At 51.2% G+C, this 16,012-nt stretch overlaps 1 protein-coding gene across 4 annotated transcripts in view; it reads left to right on the top strand.

Moving 5' to 3' along the window:
- TBC1D9B (TBC1 domain family member 9B) overlaps nucleotides 1-16,012 on the top strand; it is a 42,758-nt gene that overhangs the window by 13,248 nt on the left and 13,498 nt on the right. For 3 of the 4 annotated variants that reach the window (XM_049874554.1, XM_049874553.1, XM_049874550.1), the window contains exons 5-12: nucleotides 956-1,214; nucleotides 2,762-2,969; nucleotides 6,032-6,244; nucleotides 10,213-10,383; nucleotides 10,866-11,016; nucleotides 11,522-11,736; nucleotides 14,031-14,148; nucleotides 15,515-15,800. In XM_049874554.1, coding sequence (XP_049730511.1) covers nucleotides 956-1,214; nucleotides 2,762-2,969; nucleotides 6,032-6,244; nucleotides 10,213-10,383; nucleotides 10,866-11,016; nucleotides 11,522-11,736; nucleotides 14,031-14,148; nucleotides 15,515-15,800 — 1,621 coding nt within the window. The remainder of the gene's footprint in view (nucleotides 1-955; nucleotides 1,215-2,761; nucleotides 2,970-6,031; nucleotides 6,245-10,212; nucleotides 10,384-10,865; nucleotides 11,017-11,521; nucleotides 11,737-14,030; nucleotides 14,149-15,514; nucleotides 15,801-16,012) is intronic. The other variant, XM_049874552.1, reaches the window with a different exon arrangement.

Below are 16,012 nucleotides of genomic sequence, written 5' to 3'. Positions count from 1 at the left end.
GTGAGCACACACCAGGTGCTCACAGGGTAGGGAGAGCAGTGGGCACCATTTTGGAATCATGGTGAAGGCTCCCGTTCTGTCTCCCTGGTCCCCACACAGCCACCAGAGGGTCTCCTCTCAGCAGCCCACAGCTGGAACAGCCAAACTTGAGCTTGGCACTCCTGGCTCCTGGGGCTCTTAGTGTGTCTGTAGCCCACTAGGATGATGCTTTACATATAACTGTCTTTAAAGGGCTTCCTCTTTTTCCTTTAAGTCGATGCGTTCGAGGGCATATGTTTTCCTCTGTGATTCCAGGTGACACTCTGCCTTGTCCCTGTGCCGTTGCAGTCCCCTTCTGCAAGTCCCTCCCTCTGGGAAACCCTGGCCTCAGGATGCAGACAAGCCTCTCCCCCCACCAGCCTGTCCGTTCCCTTCTGCCACTGTCACCCCCCAGAAAAGTACCCAGGGCTTTGGCTGTTGCAAGTAGTTGCCATTTCCCAAGCCTGGCAAGCCCCCCTTCCACCTCGGCACACAGCCTTCTTCTGCCTGCTCTTGCCCTCCTCACCTGGCAGCATGCCTCACACCTGTCAAGATCTGGATGCCGGTCCCCTCCTGGGTCTGGGGGAGCTTCCCCTGGTCCTCACCAGGCAGCAGTGTCCTTTCTGTCCTGGTCACACCTTCTTGGGACTTCTAAGCTTCTCTGGGCCAGGGTCTTCTCTAGTTCACCTCTCTGCCTGCACTCATTTCACTCTTCGTCCTCTCACTGGGCACGTGCTTACAGAGTATATTCCCCGGCTGGGTTCTGGGTGGGACTGGAATGCTGTGGAGACCTGGTGGGCAGCCCCTCCTTACAGAGCATGTGTCCCAGTGGAACCAGCAGAGCCCTCTGGCAGGTCCAGGTGCGGGTGGAAGTCAGAGCCCCCTAGCAAAGCTCCCTGCTTGTGGTAACCAGCAGTGTGTCTGCCTGCATGTCCAGTGAGCCTCGTGGTGCAGTGGGTGGATGTCACGCGGCTGGAGAAGAATGCCACCCTGCTTTTTCCCGAGAGCATCCGCGTGGACACCCGGGACCAGGAACTCTTCTTCTCCATGTTCCTCAACATCAGCGAGACCTTCAAACTCATGGAGCAGCTGGCCAACCTGGCCATGCGGCAACTCCTGGACAGCGAGGGCTTCCTGGAGGACAAGGCCTTGCCCAGGCCTATCCGGCCGCGCAGGAACATCTCGGCTCTGAAGCGGTGCGTTGCCCCCTGGAGCAGGAGGGCCTCCAGTGTGCATGGGTGGGTTCACCCGGGCAAGATTCATTGCTCCTGCATGGTGCCCGGCCTACAACCAAATATGGAGACTCAGGGACGGTTCTAACCTCCTCACCCCTCACAGGCTCGCCACTTAGGAAAAGGGTCATCACAGTATTGGATGCGGAGGGCACCAGGGAAATTGGCAGTGGTGCATCATAAAATAGCCACTAATGTGAAGGAAGCACTTTACACTTCCTGTCTTGCAACCCTATCATGAGTAGGTGCTTTTACCAAGGTTTTGGGTGAGGAAGCTGAGGCACAGAGAGGTTAAGTAACTTGCCTGAGGTCACTCAGCTACTGAGTGGTAGAGCCAGTATGTGAACCAGGAAGCTGGCCCCAGACCCTGTCTTCCCACCACCTGGGTCAAGGTACCCTCAGGTGCTCTGAGACCCTCAGAAGGCTACACATGGAACACTCCAGTGAATCTGGGCTCAGTACACACAACCTCCATCCCATTATGAGTGACCACTATACATGGGATCCTCTTGGCCAGAGGGCCCCTCACAATTGGGGGCCAGGCTTCCTGGGTCTCCTTTCACACCAGACTGGGGAGATGGACTATGTATGTGGTTGAGTTCATCGCTGGCCTGACTGGGGATAGCCAACCCCTTGGAGCACTTCTGCTTGGGCATGCAGGTTGTAGTGTTACAGCAAACCTGCAGGGCCGGCCTAGAGCTCAGGGCTCAGTGATGCGCTGGGATCCCACAGGCAGTGTGTGGCGCCAAATGCTGGGAGCCCTCATCCCAGGCTACTTCTCCCGGGTCATAGCTGGAGATGTAGTCTAGGCCCTAGACTCTGGGGTGCACCTTTGGACTGCAATGGTGTCCATGGGAGAGAAGGTGTGGCTCTTAGGACCTTCTGGAAAGAAATGAGCAGGGCTGGGTTATTTCAACAGTCCCTGGCACCAATCAGTGAGGTACACTGGGCACGCCTGCAGCAGCCCACGGCAGGCGAGAGGCCCCGTGGGGAGAGTGGAGAGAGTTTATATGGACTGAGTCACCCAAGGGGCAAGGACCAAGGTGCTGGGCTACAGCCTCACAGCCACCGCATATTTCAGTTTAAACTTGGAAGCTCTTGTCTAGGGTTTCTAGATAGGGTTGGGCTTTCCCCAATTTAAAGAAGCAGCCTTGGGGCCAGAGTCTAGCCTAGATGTCCTCAGTCTGAGCGGGGCTGGGTGCAGGGACCTCTGATCACTGCCCGGGGTGACCTCTGGGTCTTCTGCCAAAGGAGTTGGGTCCCAGGGCCATGTTATAACCACTTCTCAGCTTGTCTTATGAATAGCCTACATTTGACTTGCTCACTTAAGGGTACATTTTTATTGAACTTTGATATCCCTGGTCAGGTGTTCCTCATGGAATGACCCCCCCCGAGACCCCAAATTCCACCCTTCTCTGTAAAGATGAGGAAACTAAGGCCCAGTGAGGTCCTGGGCCTCCCACATGTGAGTGTTGACCCTGACTGTTGCCCCTTTTCTTTCATCCTCCCAGGGACCTGGATGCCCGTGCCAAGAATGAGTGCTACCGGGCCACCTTCCGGCTGCCCAGGGATGAGCGCCTAGATGGCCACACAAGCTGCACCCTGTGGACGCCCTTCAACAAGCTGCACATCCCCGGCCAGATGTACATCTCCAACAACTACATCTGCTTCGCCAGCAAGGAGGAGGACACGTGCCACCTCATCATACCCCTGAGGGAGGTGAGAGCTTTCTGCTCAGGGGCAGAGGCCACACGGATGTGGGGCATGGGCACGGACGGCCCATGAACCGGCCTCCCAGAACTACCTGACTCACGGGGGGCCATCAGTGGGAGTGCCCAGCGGTGGCTCCCGGGATCCTTGGGGAGTGTGGGGCAGTGTAGAAGGGCCTAGCTGGTTGAGTCAACCTCTCCCCAAGCACCTGCCCTGTGCCAGGCCCCAGGCTCAAGGCTGGAAGTGGGGTGCACTGGTACCCTTCAGGAATTGCTTCGCCTAGTTGGGGAGACAGAGTACAAGGGCCTTAGGGCACACTGAGGGTGCCAGGAGAGCACACACTGCAACAGAAAGGGAAGGACGAAGCTTCCTCCTCATCTGTGCAGTATCTGTCAGCCCTGCCTTCCCCCATCCCACACTGGGGTTTGGCAAAGCCCCACTCCATAGGTACGCTGGAGGACCCTATCCTGCCGTGACCTCTGGAAGGACAACCCCTCATGTCCCTGCCCCCACACACATGTATAGCTACGGCTCAGGCCCCAGCCGTGCCATCAGTTGGCACGTCTCCCAAGTCCAAGTACTCTTGAGTTTGTGGGGCTCCCCGGCGACCCTGGGGCATGGAAGGCATGGCTCAGTGGCTTTGTTGAAGGAGTCTGGGCAGCAGTGGAGAGGACCCTGCCCACATGGAGGCACTGACACTCTGGATCAGGCGCATCTCAGCAAGGCAAGGCCGGTGCTTAATGCCATGAGCAAAGCAAGGGTTTTCACTGTCGGCCATTGCTGAAATCTCCGTGTTGTGGTTTTATTAAAATCCTGGAGCAGTGAGACCTCCCTGGCACTTGTGCAGAGCCCTTAAGCTGCAGTGCAACTGTGAGTAGGTATGGGAGAGTTGGCTGCCTCAATTTCCCTGAGGGCAGTCAACAGCAAAGGACTCAAAAAACCAGTTTTTTTGATGGCAGAGAAGCTCTGCTGAGCTGGGGCAGCAGGACTGCCTTGCATGAGTCTGGGCCCAGCATCTTGGGGCACAGATGTGCAGAGAGTTGAGGTGACGTCCTGGCCCAGCACTGACTGTCCTAAACTGTCCTACTCCTTGTGGTCCCAGCCAGGGGGCCTTGGTGCCTCCCTTGCTCACAGGTGCCTGTTCAGGTGTGTTGGGGGAGAGCCGGCTCCACCTGTAAGACGCCCTTCTCTGTGCAGGCACCTCAGGAGTGTCCTAACCGCACCCTGACCCCTCTGACCTGTTCTCCTACGGCCACCCAAGTAATTTAAAGTGGAAGTCAGATCATGTTGGTGCCTGCTTAGGATCCTCCAGCATCTTCTCCTGCAAATTAGAGTAATCCCCATCTTCCCACTGTGACCTGGAAACCTTCAGTGACCCAGGGCCTCCCTCCCCATCTTTCTCACTCTGGCCCAGCCTCTTCGGCCTCTTCTTCTCCATAGAGTCACTGTTACTGCCACCTCAGCTGGTTTCTGTGTCCTCTGCCTGGGCACTCTGCCCTAGCCTCACCCACCACCATGCACCGCTGTGAGGTCTCAGCCCAGTTGTTATCTCAGAGCTGCCGTCAGCCGAACGGAGCCCCTTTACCTCCCCAGCTCCCCCTGTGGACAGCACTCATCACCTCCTCACATAGGTCTGCAGTCTGTTCCCCCACTGGACGGTGGTCTCTGCAGAGGTGCCCACAGAAATGTCAGTCCTGACCCTCTGCACCTCAGAGGGGCACCTTTGAGCTCACATGCACATGCTAGTAAAGAGTGCTCACTTGGAGCAAGGGCTGGGGAAAACCTTCAAGCTCGGGGGCTGTTCATGGTGTTCTAAAATAGGGAACAACTGGGAGGCTTTTGGAAGCCAGTAACTGCCAGCAGCTGGGCTCAGCCCTTTACATGTTACATTAAAACCAGTTGCTGTCAAATCCACTTCGACTCACAGCGGCCTGGTGTTTGTCAGAGTAGGACTGTGCTTCGTGGTATTTTCATTGGTTGACTTTTTAGAAGTAGATCACCAGGCTTTCTTCCAAGGTGCCTCTGGGTGGACTAGAACCTCCAGTCTTTAGGTTAGCAGCCATGTATGTTAACCATTTATAAGGGAACTCCATACTGTACGTTGGAATCCTTATAACAGCCCTGCAGGGTGGATGTGCTCACCCCACTGACAGGTGAGAGAGTGAGTCTTAAGGAGGTCAAGTACCTTGCTCAGGGTCAGGCAAAAAGTGGCAGAGCCAGGGTAGGAATACAGTTTGGCCTGGAAAACAAGGCCCTCCCGTTCACCACTGTGTTCAGGGAGGACAGCCTGAGGACCACAAATGTCTCCTCATGTTCCTAAAAATGCCCAGCCTTCTCCTGGACAGAAGAACTCAATAATTTGTGCAGATACTCCACACTAAGGGAGGTGGAGCACAGCTCCCCACTCCCTAAGTGTGGGCTACGCGCACACAGTGACTTTCTTCCAAAGAGGACAGTGCGGCAAGGGGGAAAGAGTAACTTCACAGTGGAAAAACCTGACCAACACTAGCCCAGCCAGGCGATGAGGGTCTGCACCGTCAGCGATAAGTCATGTTAACAATATGTACCTTAATACATGCGGTTGTCCTCCCAAAAGCCCATGCCCCAGTCTCATCGTGAGAATAACATCAGACAAATAGGTTCTACAAAATGCCTGCCCTGTATTCCTCAAAACTGCCGAAGTCATCCAAAACAAGGAAAGTCTGAGAAACTGTCACACCCAAGAGGAGCTTAAGGAGACACGACGACTAAATGTAACGTGGGATCCTAGTTGGGATCCTGAGACAGAAAAAGGACATTAGAGAAAAACTAAGGAAATCTGAATAATGCATGGACTTTAGTTAATAATAGTGTATCAGTTTTGGCTCATTAATTGCAACAAATGTCTAATACTAATGTAAGATGTTGATAATGAGGTGTTTGTGTGTGTGTGTGTGTGAACTCTGCTGTCAGCTCTAAGAAATTTTTAGTTTCTAAAAGTGGAAAGTAAATCTTTCGCATAATACCATAAAAAAAGCCCAAATTTTATCCCCAAGATGTAAATAACCAAGGGAGATCTTTTTCCTTCTCAGGTGACCATTGTTGAAAAAGCTGACAGTTCCAGTGTCCTGCCCAGCCCTCTGTCCATTAGCACCAAGAGTAAAATGACCTTCCTGTTTGCCAACCTGAAAGACCGAGATTTCCTGGTTCAGAGGATCTCGGACTTCCTCCAGAAAACGCCCTCCAAGCAGCCAGGCAGCAGCATCGGGGAAAGGAAAGCCAGCGTAGTGGATGCAGCCCCCGAGGTGAGAGGAGGCCACCAGGAGAAGCAGGGCTGGGAGAAGAGCCAGGGGCAGCCCTGGGCATCCCCTGGAGTCTGACCCCATGGTATGTGATGGGGTCCCCTGGCTGGAGGAGCCCCTGCTCTGTGCTCCTTGGCTGGAGAGCCTAATTTAGGGCCAGAAACCTGTCATTGAGGTCACAGGCCTCCCTGCACCCTGTCCATACCCCCCCAATCCTCCTCCCACTTGGGGTCCTGTCTCCTCCTAAGCATCACCCTCATGTCCCATTTCACATGAGAAACTTCTGGCCACCCTCATCTCCATCCTTCCCGAACTTCTGCTGCACCAGGGCAAGAGCCACCCTGTTTAGGCCTCAGACAGCACTCTGTTTTTCATGGTTGCTAATCTCACAAGGACGGACCAGTCCCTGGAGAAGGACATCATGCTTGGTAAAGTAGAGGGTCAGTGAAAAAGAGGAAGACCCTCAACAAAATGGATTGACACAGTGGCTGCAACAATGGCTTCAAACATAGCAACGATTGAGGATGGTGCAGGACTGGGTGCTGTTTCGTTCTCTTGTGCTTGGGGTCGCCACAAGTCGGAACTGACTCACCAGCACCTAACAACAACAACAGTGTTGTGTCTGAAGCCGTAAGATCTCCCAAATCCAAAGAACCCCTGATGGGCCAGAGGCTATTGACCAGCAGTTTGCAGGCCAGAGGGGGCCTGCCAGTAGGTTTGGTTTGGTTTGGCTTGACTTGTTCAGCTTGGGTTTGTTGTCTACCTGTCATTTCACTTGTCAGTCATACAATATGGAGTGCTTACAAATAAAGGCCCCTCTTTTTTATTTTGTTGTTGAGGATATACACAGCAAAACATATACCAATTCAATCATTTCTTTGTGTACAATTCAGTGACTTTGATTACATTCTTCCAGTTGTGCAGCTGTTCTCATCCTCCTTCTCTGGGTTGTTCCTCCCCCATTAACATAAACTCACTGCTCTGGAAGGTTCCTATCTGATCTTTTGTGTTGGTATTGTCAATTTGATCCCGTATCCCAAAACCAAACCCATCGCTGTCAAGTTGATTCATAGCGACCCTGTAGGACAGCGTAGAACTACCCCATAGGGTTTCCATGTAGCGCCTGGTGGATTCAAACTGCCAGTCTTTTGGTTAGTAGCCGTAGCTCTTACCCACTACACCACCAGGGTTTCCTTGATCCCGTATAGATCTTAAAAGACCATAATGCTCAAGCAGACATTTTTCACTTTAGTTAAGCTAAATTATTGTTGGTTTTTAAGAAGATTTCAGGGAATATTTTTGGTTTAAGGTTTAAAGATTACCTCAGGGTAATAATTTCAGGGGTTCATCAGCCTCCATGGCTCCAGAAAGTCAGGAGTCCATGAGAATTTGAAATTCTGTTCTACATTTTTGCCCTTTTGACCAGGATTCTTCTGTAGAGTCTTTGATCAAAATCTTCAGTAATGGTAGTCAGGCACATCCAGTTCTTCTGGTCTCATGGCAAAGGAGGCAGTTGTTCCTAGAGGCAAGGACCTCTTAAAAGACTTAACAGCAGTACCATTATTGTACCAACAAAATTAACAATAATTCCTTAGTATCATCAAACACTTGTATTCGCGTTTCCCCACTTTTTAGAGTTTGCTTGTTTGAACTGAGATACATATAGGCCATGCATGCATTATGATTGGTTCATGTGTCCCTCATTAGCTGCTGTCAAGTTAGCCCCCACCTTATGGTGACCCCAGGCACAATGGAATTGGACCATCGTGATCTGTAGGGCTTTCTTTGGCTGATTTTTCAGAAGCAGATCACCAGGCCTTTCCTCTTAGCCTGTCTCTTAAATTCCTTTTAATCTTACAGGTTTCTGCTCCATTTCTCTCTTGCAGTATTTTATTGAAGGAATCGGGTCATTTTTACAGGACAGTTTCTCGTAGTCTGATTTTTGCTGATTGCATATTCTGTATGCATTTAATACCTTCCTTTGTCTCCTGTTCCTTGTGAGTTGGTAGTTGAGTGTTGATCAGATAAGGTTCAGCTGGGGTCTTTTGGTCAGATCTGTTCCTTAGGGTAGAGGCGCTGTGTGTACAGCACCTGGCCATCTCCTCTTCATGTGTTACCATCAGTCATTGATGATCTAGTCATTCATTCAGGACTGCAAAATGGCGGCACTCTGATTCTGTCCTCCTGTTCATGAGCTGGAATACCTCTAGAAAGATAACCCTCCCCTTCTCAACTACTGGTTACCCTGAGGCACAGTTTATACAGGAGGGGCAGAGTAAATATTTTATTCTGTTCTTGTATTCACCAGTGTCAAAATAATGAGTTGGTTTTCTAGTGTCCTCCAAATGTAACCTATTAGTTTTTTATTTTATTTTAGTATAATTATGAGCTTACAGATTTAAACAGCCAGGTGTGTTTCACGCCATTAAAATTGTTATCCTTAAGGATGTTTAAATTGTCCCATCTTGAACCAGGGGAAGCTTACTCAGATCAGCTCCTGAGTCCTTTTGACACAACACTAGTGGTCTTTGATAGCTTCCTTGCTTCCTGTTATGGCAAAGTGGGTGTGTTAGTGTTCAGTCTGAATTTGTGAAACACTAATACATTAAGAGAGTTCATGTAAAAACCCACATATCTAGTCCCCTGGAGAGATCAGCAGTGCTGGCATTCCAGGGCCCGTGTTCCCACTGGGCGGCAGCCAGTTGGAGCTGAGAGGTAGCCTCTGCTCTCCAGCTCTCTAGAGCCTGCCTGGTCTCGCCCATGGAGACCTTTAAATTTCTGAGCTCTGTAGTAGATGCTCAGTAAATTATTAAGTAGATTAGTACTGTGTGGGGAGAGGATGGGTGGAGTCCATGTGTATTGGAGACATTAAGGAAAGGCTCTTAAAAATCTGGAAACAGATAGTGGTGATGGTTGCACTGCGTAGTGAATGTAATTAATGTCACTGAATTGTACATGTAAAAATGGTTGAAATGGAGAATGTTTTGTTATATATATTTCATCATAGTAAATTTCTTTTTTATGGAAAATGGTTCCTTCGGAGAGATGGGGTTTGATCTGGAATTTCAAGAAAGGGTGAGGCAGAACTGGGTGAAAGGGTACATAAGCAGGGTTGTTGAGCTGCCTCTGCCCTTAGGAGGCTCAACACAAGTTATAGGGCCTGACTATCAGAGTGAACATGGCCCTGTGGCGCATCCAGCACTCTCCATGCTCAGGGTCCATCCCTTTGCATGGCCTTTCCCAGGGGCTCTGTGCCTGGGCTTGTGGGGGCCCCAGGACCTCCAGGGTCCCACTCCTCTCCTGCTGTGTGCTCTCTCCCAACAGTCCCAACAGGCATGGCTTGATGCCCACACCTGAACTGGGCACTGCAGCGGGCAGAGGGGGTGCTTAGACAGGCTGGGTCTGGGTAGGGGACATGCCTTGTGCCCAAGGGCTCAGCATTGCTGCTTCCTGGAGCCAGTGGGAAATCAGGACAGTGGGCACAGGGCAGGTACCAACAGTAGCTGCCCAAGGCAGAGGTTCAGCAGGAGGAAGGGGCCTCAAGGAGCAGGGAGCAAGGGATGGGAAGCAGGTGGAGTCAGGCTGCCCACGCTGACAGCCTCACCCTGCAGGGGGCGCCCGGTCTCAGGGAGAGGTCAGGAGCAGCTTCAGGAGGGAGGGGTCTTCTTTCCTTTGCCTGGAGAAGTCCTGTACAGTGTGCCCCTGAGCCCATTTTGTACAAGACCCTGACTCACCGTTGTAGATAGGCTGGGTTACAGGGAAGGCAAGTGTAGGTGTACAGCTGGCCAGAGAGGAGATGTGGGCCACCCTCTTGCCTGCCAGACCAGGTTCTCTCTTGGACACACACACCCCACCAGAACCCTTGCTTGCCAGGTGACTTGGTCCACCTCTGTGGTTTGACGTGCACGTAGAAGGACCTGTGTCGGGGCCCTCAGTTGTTGGGTGCTAGCCTTCCCTGTTTTATTTTCTAGTCTCCCTCAGCTCCTCAGGAGGTTTTAGAGCAGCCCACCTGCCCATCCTCCACCCCCAGTGGCTGCCAGAGCTGTACACAGGAGGCGCCAACTGCATCCCAGGGCCTGCTCAAGCTCTTCCAGAGGAACTCGTCCACAGAAGTCCTGGGGGCCAAAGGGGTAAGCGCTAAGGTTGGTGTTTCGGACGAGGGCACTGATGGGAACAGCGATGAGTCAGGGCAAGACTGGTTCAGCCTGGGGGCTGTGTCTTACAGCTGGTACAGCCTCTGCCGGGCCCCCTCCAGGCTCACTATGGGCACTACCCTTCTGGGACTGTAAGATGGAGCTCTGAGCAGTCAGTGTCGGCCAATAGCCCAACTTTCTCAGCGGATGAGTGGGTAATCCTCACCGTGTGGCTCTGGAGCTCTGAAAGGGGAAAGCCCACAGCGTCTTCTTTTCTGATGATTTAGGAGGGTATGTGGCCAGGTTAGCCTGGGCCTAGCCTGCATATTTCCAGTAGTGACTATGAAATCTGAGGTTGCTGGTCAGCCCTTGTAGATGATTTATGTGGGAGTCTTCCAGCACTGCTGGGAGGTAGTGGGGGCGGGGCTTTGTTGTCAGGGCCTGTTGAGGTGGCCGCACCTCGCCCACAAGCCTCACCTCCTTTCCCACAGGCCAAGGAGAAGATGAAAGAGGAGTCATGGAACATTCACTTCTTTGAGTACGGGCGCGGCATGTGCATGTACCGCACCGCCAAGACCCGCGAGCTGGTCCTGAAGGGCATCCCCGAGGGCCTGCGAGGGGAGCTGTGGCTCCTCTTCTCTGGTGAGCAGGGTGCACTCCCAGCCTCGCACAGTGAGCACAGCCGACACACTCCCCTCCTGCATTAGCTTATTTGATCTTGGGCCATCTCCTTGGGTGGCCAGGTGGGAGCTGCTGCCTTCTATTCCAGAGGGGAAATCAGAGCTCCAAGCAGTGGGGCAGCCTAACCCAGGCTCCAGCCAGGAGGGGTCCTGGGAAGCAGATGTCAAGGGATTGCCTTCCACCCACAGCAGGCCGAGTAGGCTCCCTTGAGCTTCCTTCCTTCGGGACAGACGCTGGCAACATTTGTACTCTGGGCTGCTCGAAGGCTTCAGGGAGAGGGCTAGTTAGCCACGGGAACGTCCTGGGTGGATGCACCTTCCTGGGTGCATGAGGGAAGCTCTGCCCACACCTTGTAATGAACCCCAAAGGTGCGCCTCCTCTACGGTGCACTGACGTCTCCAGCCTGCCCTGCCGTGGCCCCCAGAGTACCAGAGGAGTAGAGAGACAGCTGCCAGTGTCTCCACAGGGGCCTGGAATGACTTGGTGACTCACCCCGGCTACTATGCCAAGCTGGTGGAGAAGTCCATGGGGAAGTACAGCCTGGCCACTGAGGAGATCGAGCGAGACCTGCACCGTTCCATGCCGGAGCACCCTGCCTTCCAGAACGAGCTTGGGATCGCAGCGCTTCGGCGGGTGCTGACCGCCTATGCCTTCCGGAACCCCACTATTGGCTACTGCCAGGTAAGGGGCGTGGCAAGGCCTGGAAGCAGCATGTCCCCATCAGGGCTCCCAGGAGCAGGTCCCCACGGCCTAGGCCTGCAACCATGCTACCAGGGAATCCCAACGATGTTATAGTACGTGCTGCAACATGGATGAACCTTGAAAACATTATGCTGAGTGAAATGTTGGTCCCAAAAGGGTATATCGTGTATGATCCTACTTATTTGAAATATCTAGAATAGGTAAATGCATAGAAATCAAGCTTATTCATGTTTACTAGCTAGGGACAGGGGAAAAGGGGATTCATTGCTTAGAGGGTACTGAGTTTCTGTTAAGGGTGATGGGAAAATTTGGAAACAGTGACGATGGTTGCACAACATGAGGAATGTAAGTAATGTCACTGAGTTGTACGTGTAAAATAATGTTGAAATGACAAATGACGTATGTTTTGTTACGTATATGTTCACCACAATTTTTTTTAAAAAACCTTAATACAATACCCACTATGTATCAAGCACATCTCCTGCCCTTCTTGTCCTTATGTCCAGTAAAGCTAAAAAACCGAACTCATTGCCATCAAGTCGATTCCGACTCATAGCAACCCTATAAGGACAGAGTAGAACTCCCCTACAGGGTTTCCAAGGAGCAGCTGGTGGATTTGAACTGCCAGCCTTTGGTTAGCAGCCGAACTTTTAACCACTGCACCACCAGGGTGCCTTATGTCTAGTAGGGAAACATTTAAATAAAAATTATGATGCAGGGGAGAAAAAAAAAAAACATTATTATGGGGCGAGGGAATAGGGACTTATGCCTTAATGGGTACCGAGTTTCTGTTTGAGGTGATGAAAAATGTTGGAGGTAGTGGTAATGGTTATATACCATTATGTAGTTAACGCCGTTGAAATGTACGCTTAAAATGGTTATAATGGCATGTTTTAATTTTCTTTAAATGACGTAGGGAACCAGAAAGGAAAACGTGTGTGTGTGTGTATCTGTATAAAAAAAAAAAAATTTTTTTTTTTTTTTTTTGTATATGTATGTATAAATTGCTTATTATCTCATCCCTGTGCTGTATACTGCGTTTTACTTCATGTGCTTTTCTAGTCTGCGTCCTGGCAGCATTTGATTTTAAATCTCGTGAGCATTCCTGGCCATGTCATATGGCTTCTTCTTGCCCTCACCTGCACCTGGGTCTCAGGGAAACAGGCCAACTCCCTAAAAATCATTTCTGAATGACCGGTTTCCCATTCACAGAAAGCCAGTGTGCTGAAAATCAGTTAGTCAACCGATTGGAGCTTTTTCTTTTAAATCTGTCTGTCAGAGGCTCCATGAGTTAGAGACCTCCCTGTGTCCATGGTGTGGGGACCTGGCCGGTTAGCACAGTCACGCATCAGCTTGGCTCCACTCCTCACCCAGGTACCAGATGTGGCTCCACAGCAGTGTTCTGTGCTAGCGTCTTGCCTTCTCTGGTTTCTCAGGGCCTCTGGTCCCATTTGAGTGTGGACTCTGACTGCTGTTGTCAAACTGATTTCCTGCAAATTGCCTTTTGGCACATTTCCCTGGAGCTGGACTTGGACAGTTTCTTGATGCTGCATCCCTGGGTGCTCCTGAAGGGGCAGACTTGCTTGTAGAAGGAAGCTGGAAAGACAGTTTGACTTGGTAGCCAATCGTGTGAACCTTACTGTCTTAGTTACCTAGTGCTGCTGTAACAAAAACACTACAAACAGGCAGCTTTAAAGACCAGAAATTTATGTTCTAACAGTTATGGAGATTGGGAGTCTAAATTTAAGGCATCAGCTCTAGGGGAAGGTTCTTCTCTGTCTCCTTCAGTTTCTGGTAGCTGTCTGCAATCCTTGGGGCTCCTGGGCTTGCGATTGTACCTGCCTCCATCTTCACGTGACGTCTCCCTCTGTGTGTGTCTCTCTATGTCTGTTCTTCCCCTTATAAAACACTGCTGAGATGGGATTAGGCTTAGGACCCACCCTACTCTGGTAGGAAACCCTGGTGGCATAGTGGTTAAGTGCTATGGCTGCTAACCAAAAGATTGGCAGTTCAAATCCACCAGGCACTCCTTCGACACTCTATGGGACAGTTCTACTCTGTCCTGTAGGGTCGCTATGAGTTGGAATTGACCCCACAGCAACGGGTTTCATTTTTTCGTTGTTGTTTTTATGCCCTCATTAACATAAAAAAAGAAAAGCCCTATTTCCAAACAGGATCATATTTACAGGTACAGGGGTTAGGACTTCCACATATCCTTTTGGTATCACAGTTCAGTCTGTAACACCTGCCTCTCCCTGTCCGTGTGCCTGCAGGCCATGAACATCGTGACGTCTGTGCTCCTGCTCTACGGTAGTGAGGAGGAGGCTTTCTGGCTGCTGGTGGCCCTCTGCGAGCGGATGCTGCCCGACTACTACAACACCAGGGTAGTGGGTGAGTGTCCTGAGGGCTGGCCAGGGCAAGAAGGAGGCATGTCCCCCGCACCCTCCACCCAGCCCTGAGTTGAGGCTCCAGCTGGCGATGGCTCTCCATGGGCCAGTGGCCTCCTCTGGCGGGGCACTGTGCTGAGCACTCTCTGCGTGAGCTCCCACAGCTCTCACCATCATCCTGCAGTCCCATCTGCAGATCAGGAAACTGAGACAATCACACACTGAAATTAGAGGGACAAAGACAGCCCCCAAATACTCCACACTGCGGCCCACACTTTGTGTGGATCCCTACCAGTGACTGGCAGTGATGGAAGATAGTACATATTCGGTTTTTTTTTAAATCGGTTTTGGGCCTAAATTCCCATCTGACTTTTTAAAAGGTTTTTTGGTATAGGGAATTTTAAACATACACAAGTAGAGAGCATAGTAAACCCCCTTGTACCTACTACCCAGCTTCAATAATTATGAACTCAGCCCATGAGATCTGGGTTATTCAGTGGAAATTGGCTTACACATACATGTAATCACTTGTGTAATTAAGTCTGTTATTTTAAGATGTTCTTCCCCTAACTTTCTTAGTTTCCTAGGACTGTCATAACAAAATAGTACGAAGTGAGTGGCTTTAAAGAACAGAAATTTACTTTCTCAGAGTTCTGGTGGCTAGAAGTCCAGTTTCGAGGTATCAGCAGGGCCATGCTGTCTGTCTTTCAACTCTAGGGGAAGATCTTCCATTGTCTCTATCGGTTTCTGATAGCTCTGAGCGTTTCTTGGCTTGGAGGTGATCCCCACATGGCTATCTTTCCCTTGTGTGACTCCCTCTCTTCTCTCCAGAAGGGAATATGACCCACCCTACTCCAGTATGACCTCATGTTAACCTGACTTATAACATCTGTAATGAAAAACCCTATTTCCCCAGTAAAGGTCAAGTTCACAGGTATAGGGGCTAGGATTTCAACACACCTTTTAAGGGCAAACAGTTCAATCCATAGTACCTGCCGTTTAGTTTTTGGAGTTATCATTCCTGTAGTCCTTTAAGGTCTCATCCTGTTTCCCGAGAGTTATGACAGGACACACAGAAATCACCATGGCAATTGTTTACTTAGGCTCTTTTAGGGAGAATTTCCCCAAAAGAAAAACCAAGTGTAATAGAAGAAGTAGTTCTTTGCACACAATGATATGAATTTATAGACAGAATACTTACGGGATTTGTTTGTTTTTCTTGTCATCTTTCTCACCTTCCCTGCTCCCTTCAGCCATTCACCATATGTGAGGCTGGACAGCTTGCTGTCCCTCAGGCCCTGGGGTTCCACATATGCCTGCTTGTGGCCTGGGTGTGGGAGCCCATTCACACTCCTCCATCCTCTCTGCAGGTGCCTTGGTGGACCAAGGCATCTTCGAGGAGCTTACGAGAGACTTCTTGCCGCAGCTTTCAGAGAAGATGCAAGACCTGGGGGTGATCTCCAGCATCTCACTCTCTTGGTTCCTGACCCTCTTCCTCAGCGTCATGCCCTTCGAGAGCGCCGTGGTCGTTGTTGACTGCTTCTTCTACGAGGGCATCAAGGTGGTTCTGCAAGTGGCCTTGGCCATCCTGGATGCCAACACGGAGCAGCTGCTGGGCTGCATGGATGAGGGCGAGGCCATGACGGTCCTGGGCAGGTGACCACCGCCTGCTCCACCTCCCTCCTGCCAGGGAGCGGCCACACACTGTCCCGCAGTGACTGTGGTCACCATGTGCCAGGCTGCTCCCAGGGCAGGAGAGAACCTCCACCCTGGGGAGAACAATAAATGCTGGGGAAACTACAGCAAGGCAGTGGCAAGTACATGGCGAGTGGGGCCACCACATAGCCATGTTCTCAGGGACACTTTGG

The sequence above is a fragment of the Elephas maximus genome, chromosome 2 (genome assembly GCF_024166365.1).
Source record: "Elephas maximus indicus isolate mEleMax1 chromosome 2, mEleMax1 primary haplotype, whole genome shotgun sequence".
Lineage (NCBI taxonomy): Eukaryota > Metazoa > Chordata > Mammalia > Proboscidea > Elephantidae > Elephas > Elephas maximus.
Note: the sequence above shows the minus strand (reverse complement) of the source record. Positions and strands in the feature narration are given on the sequence as shown.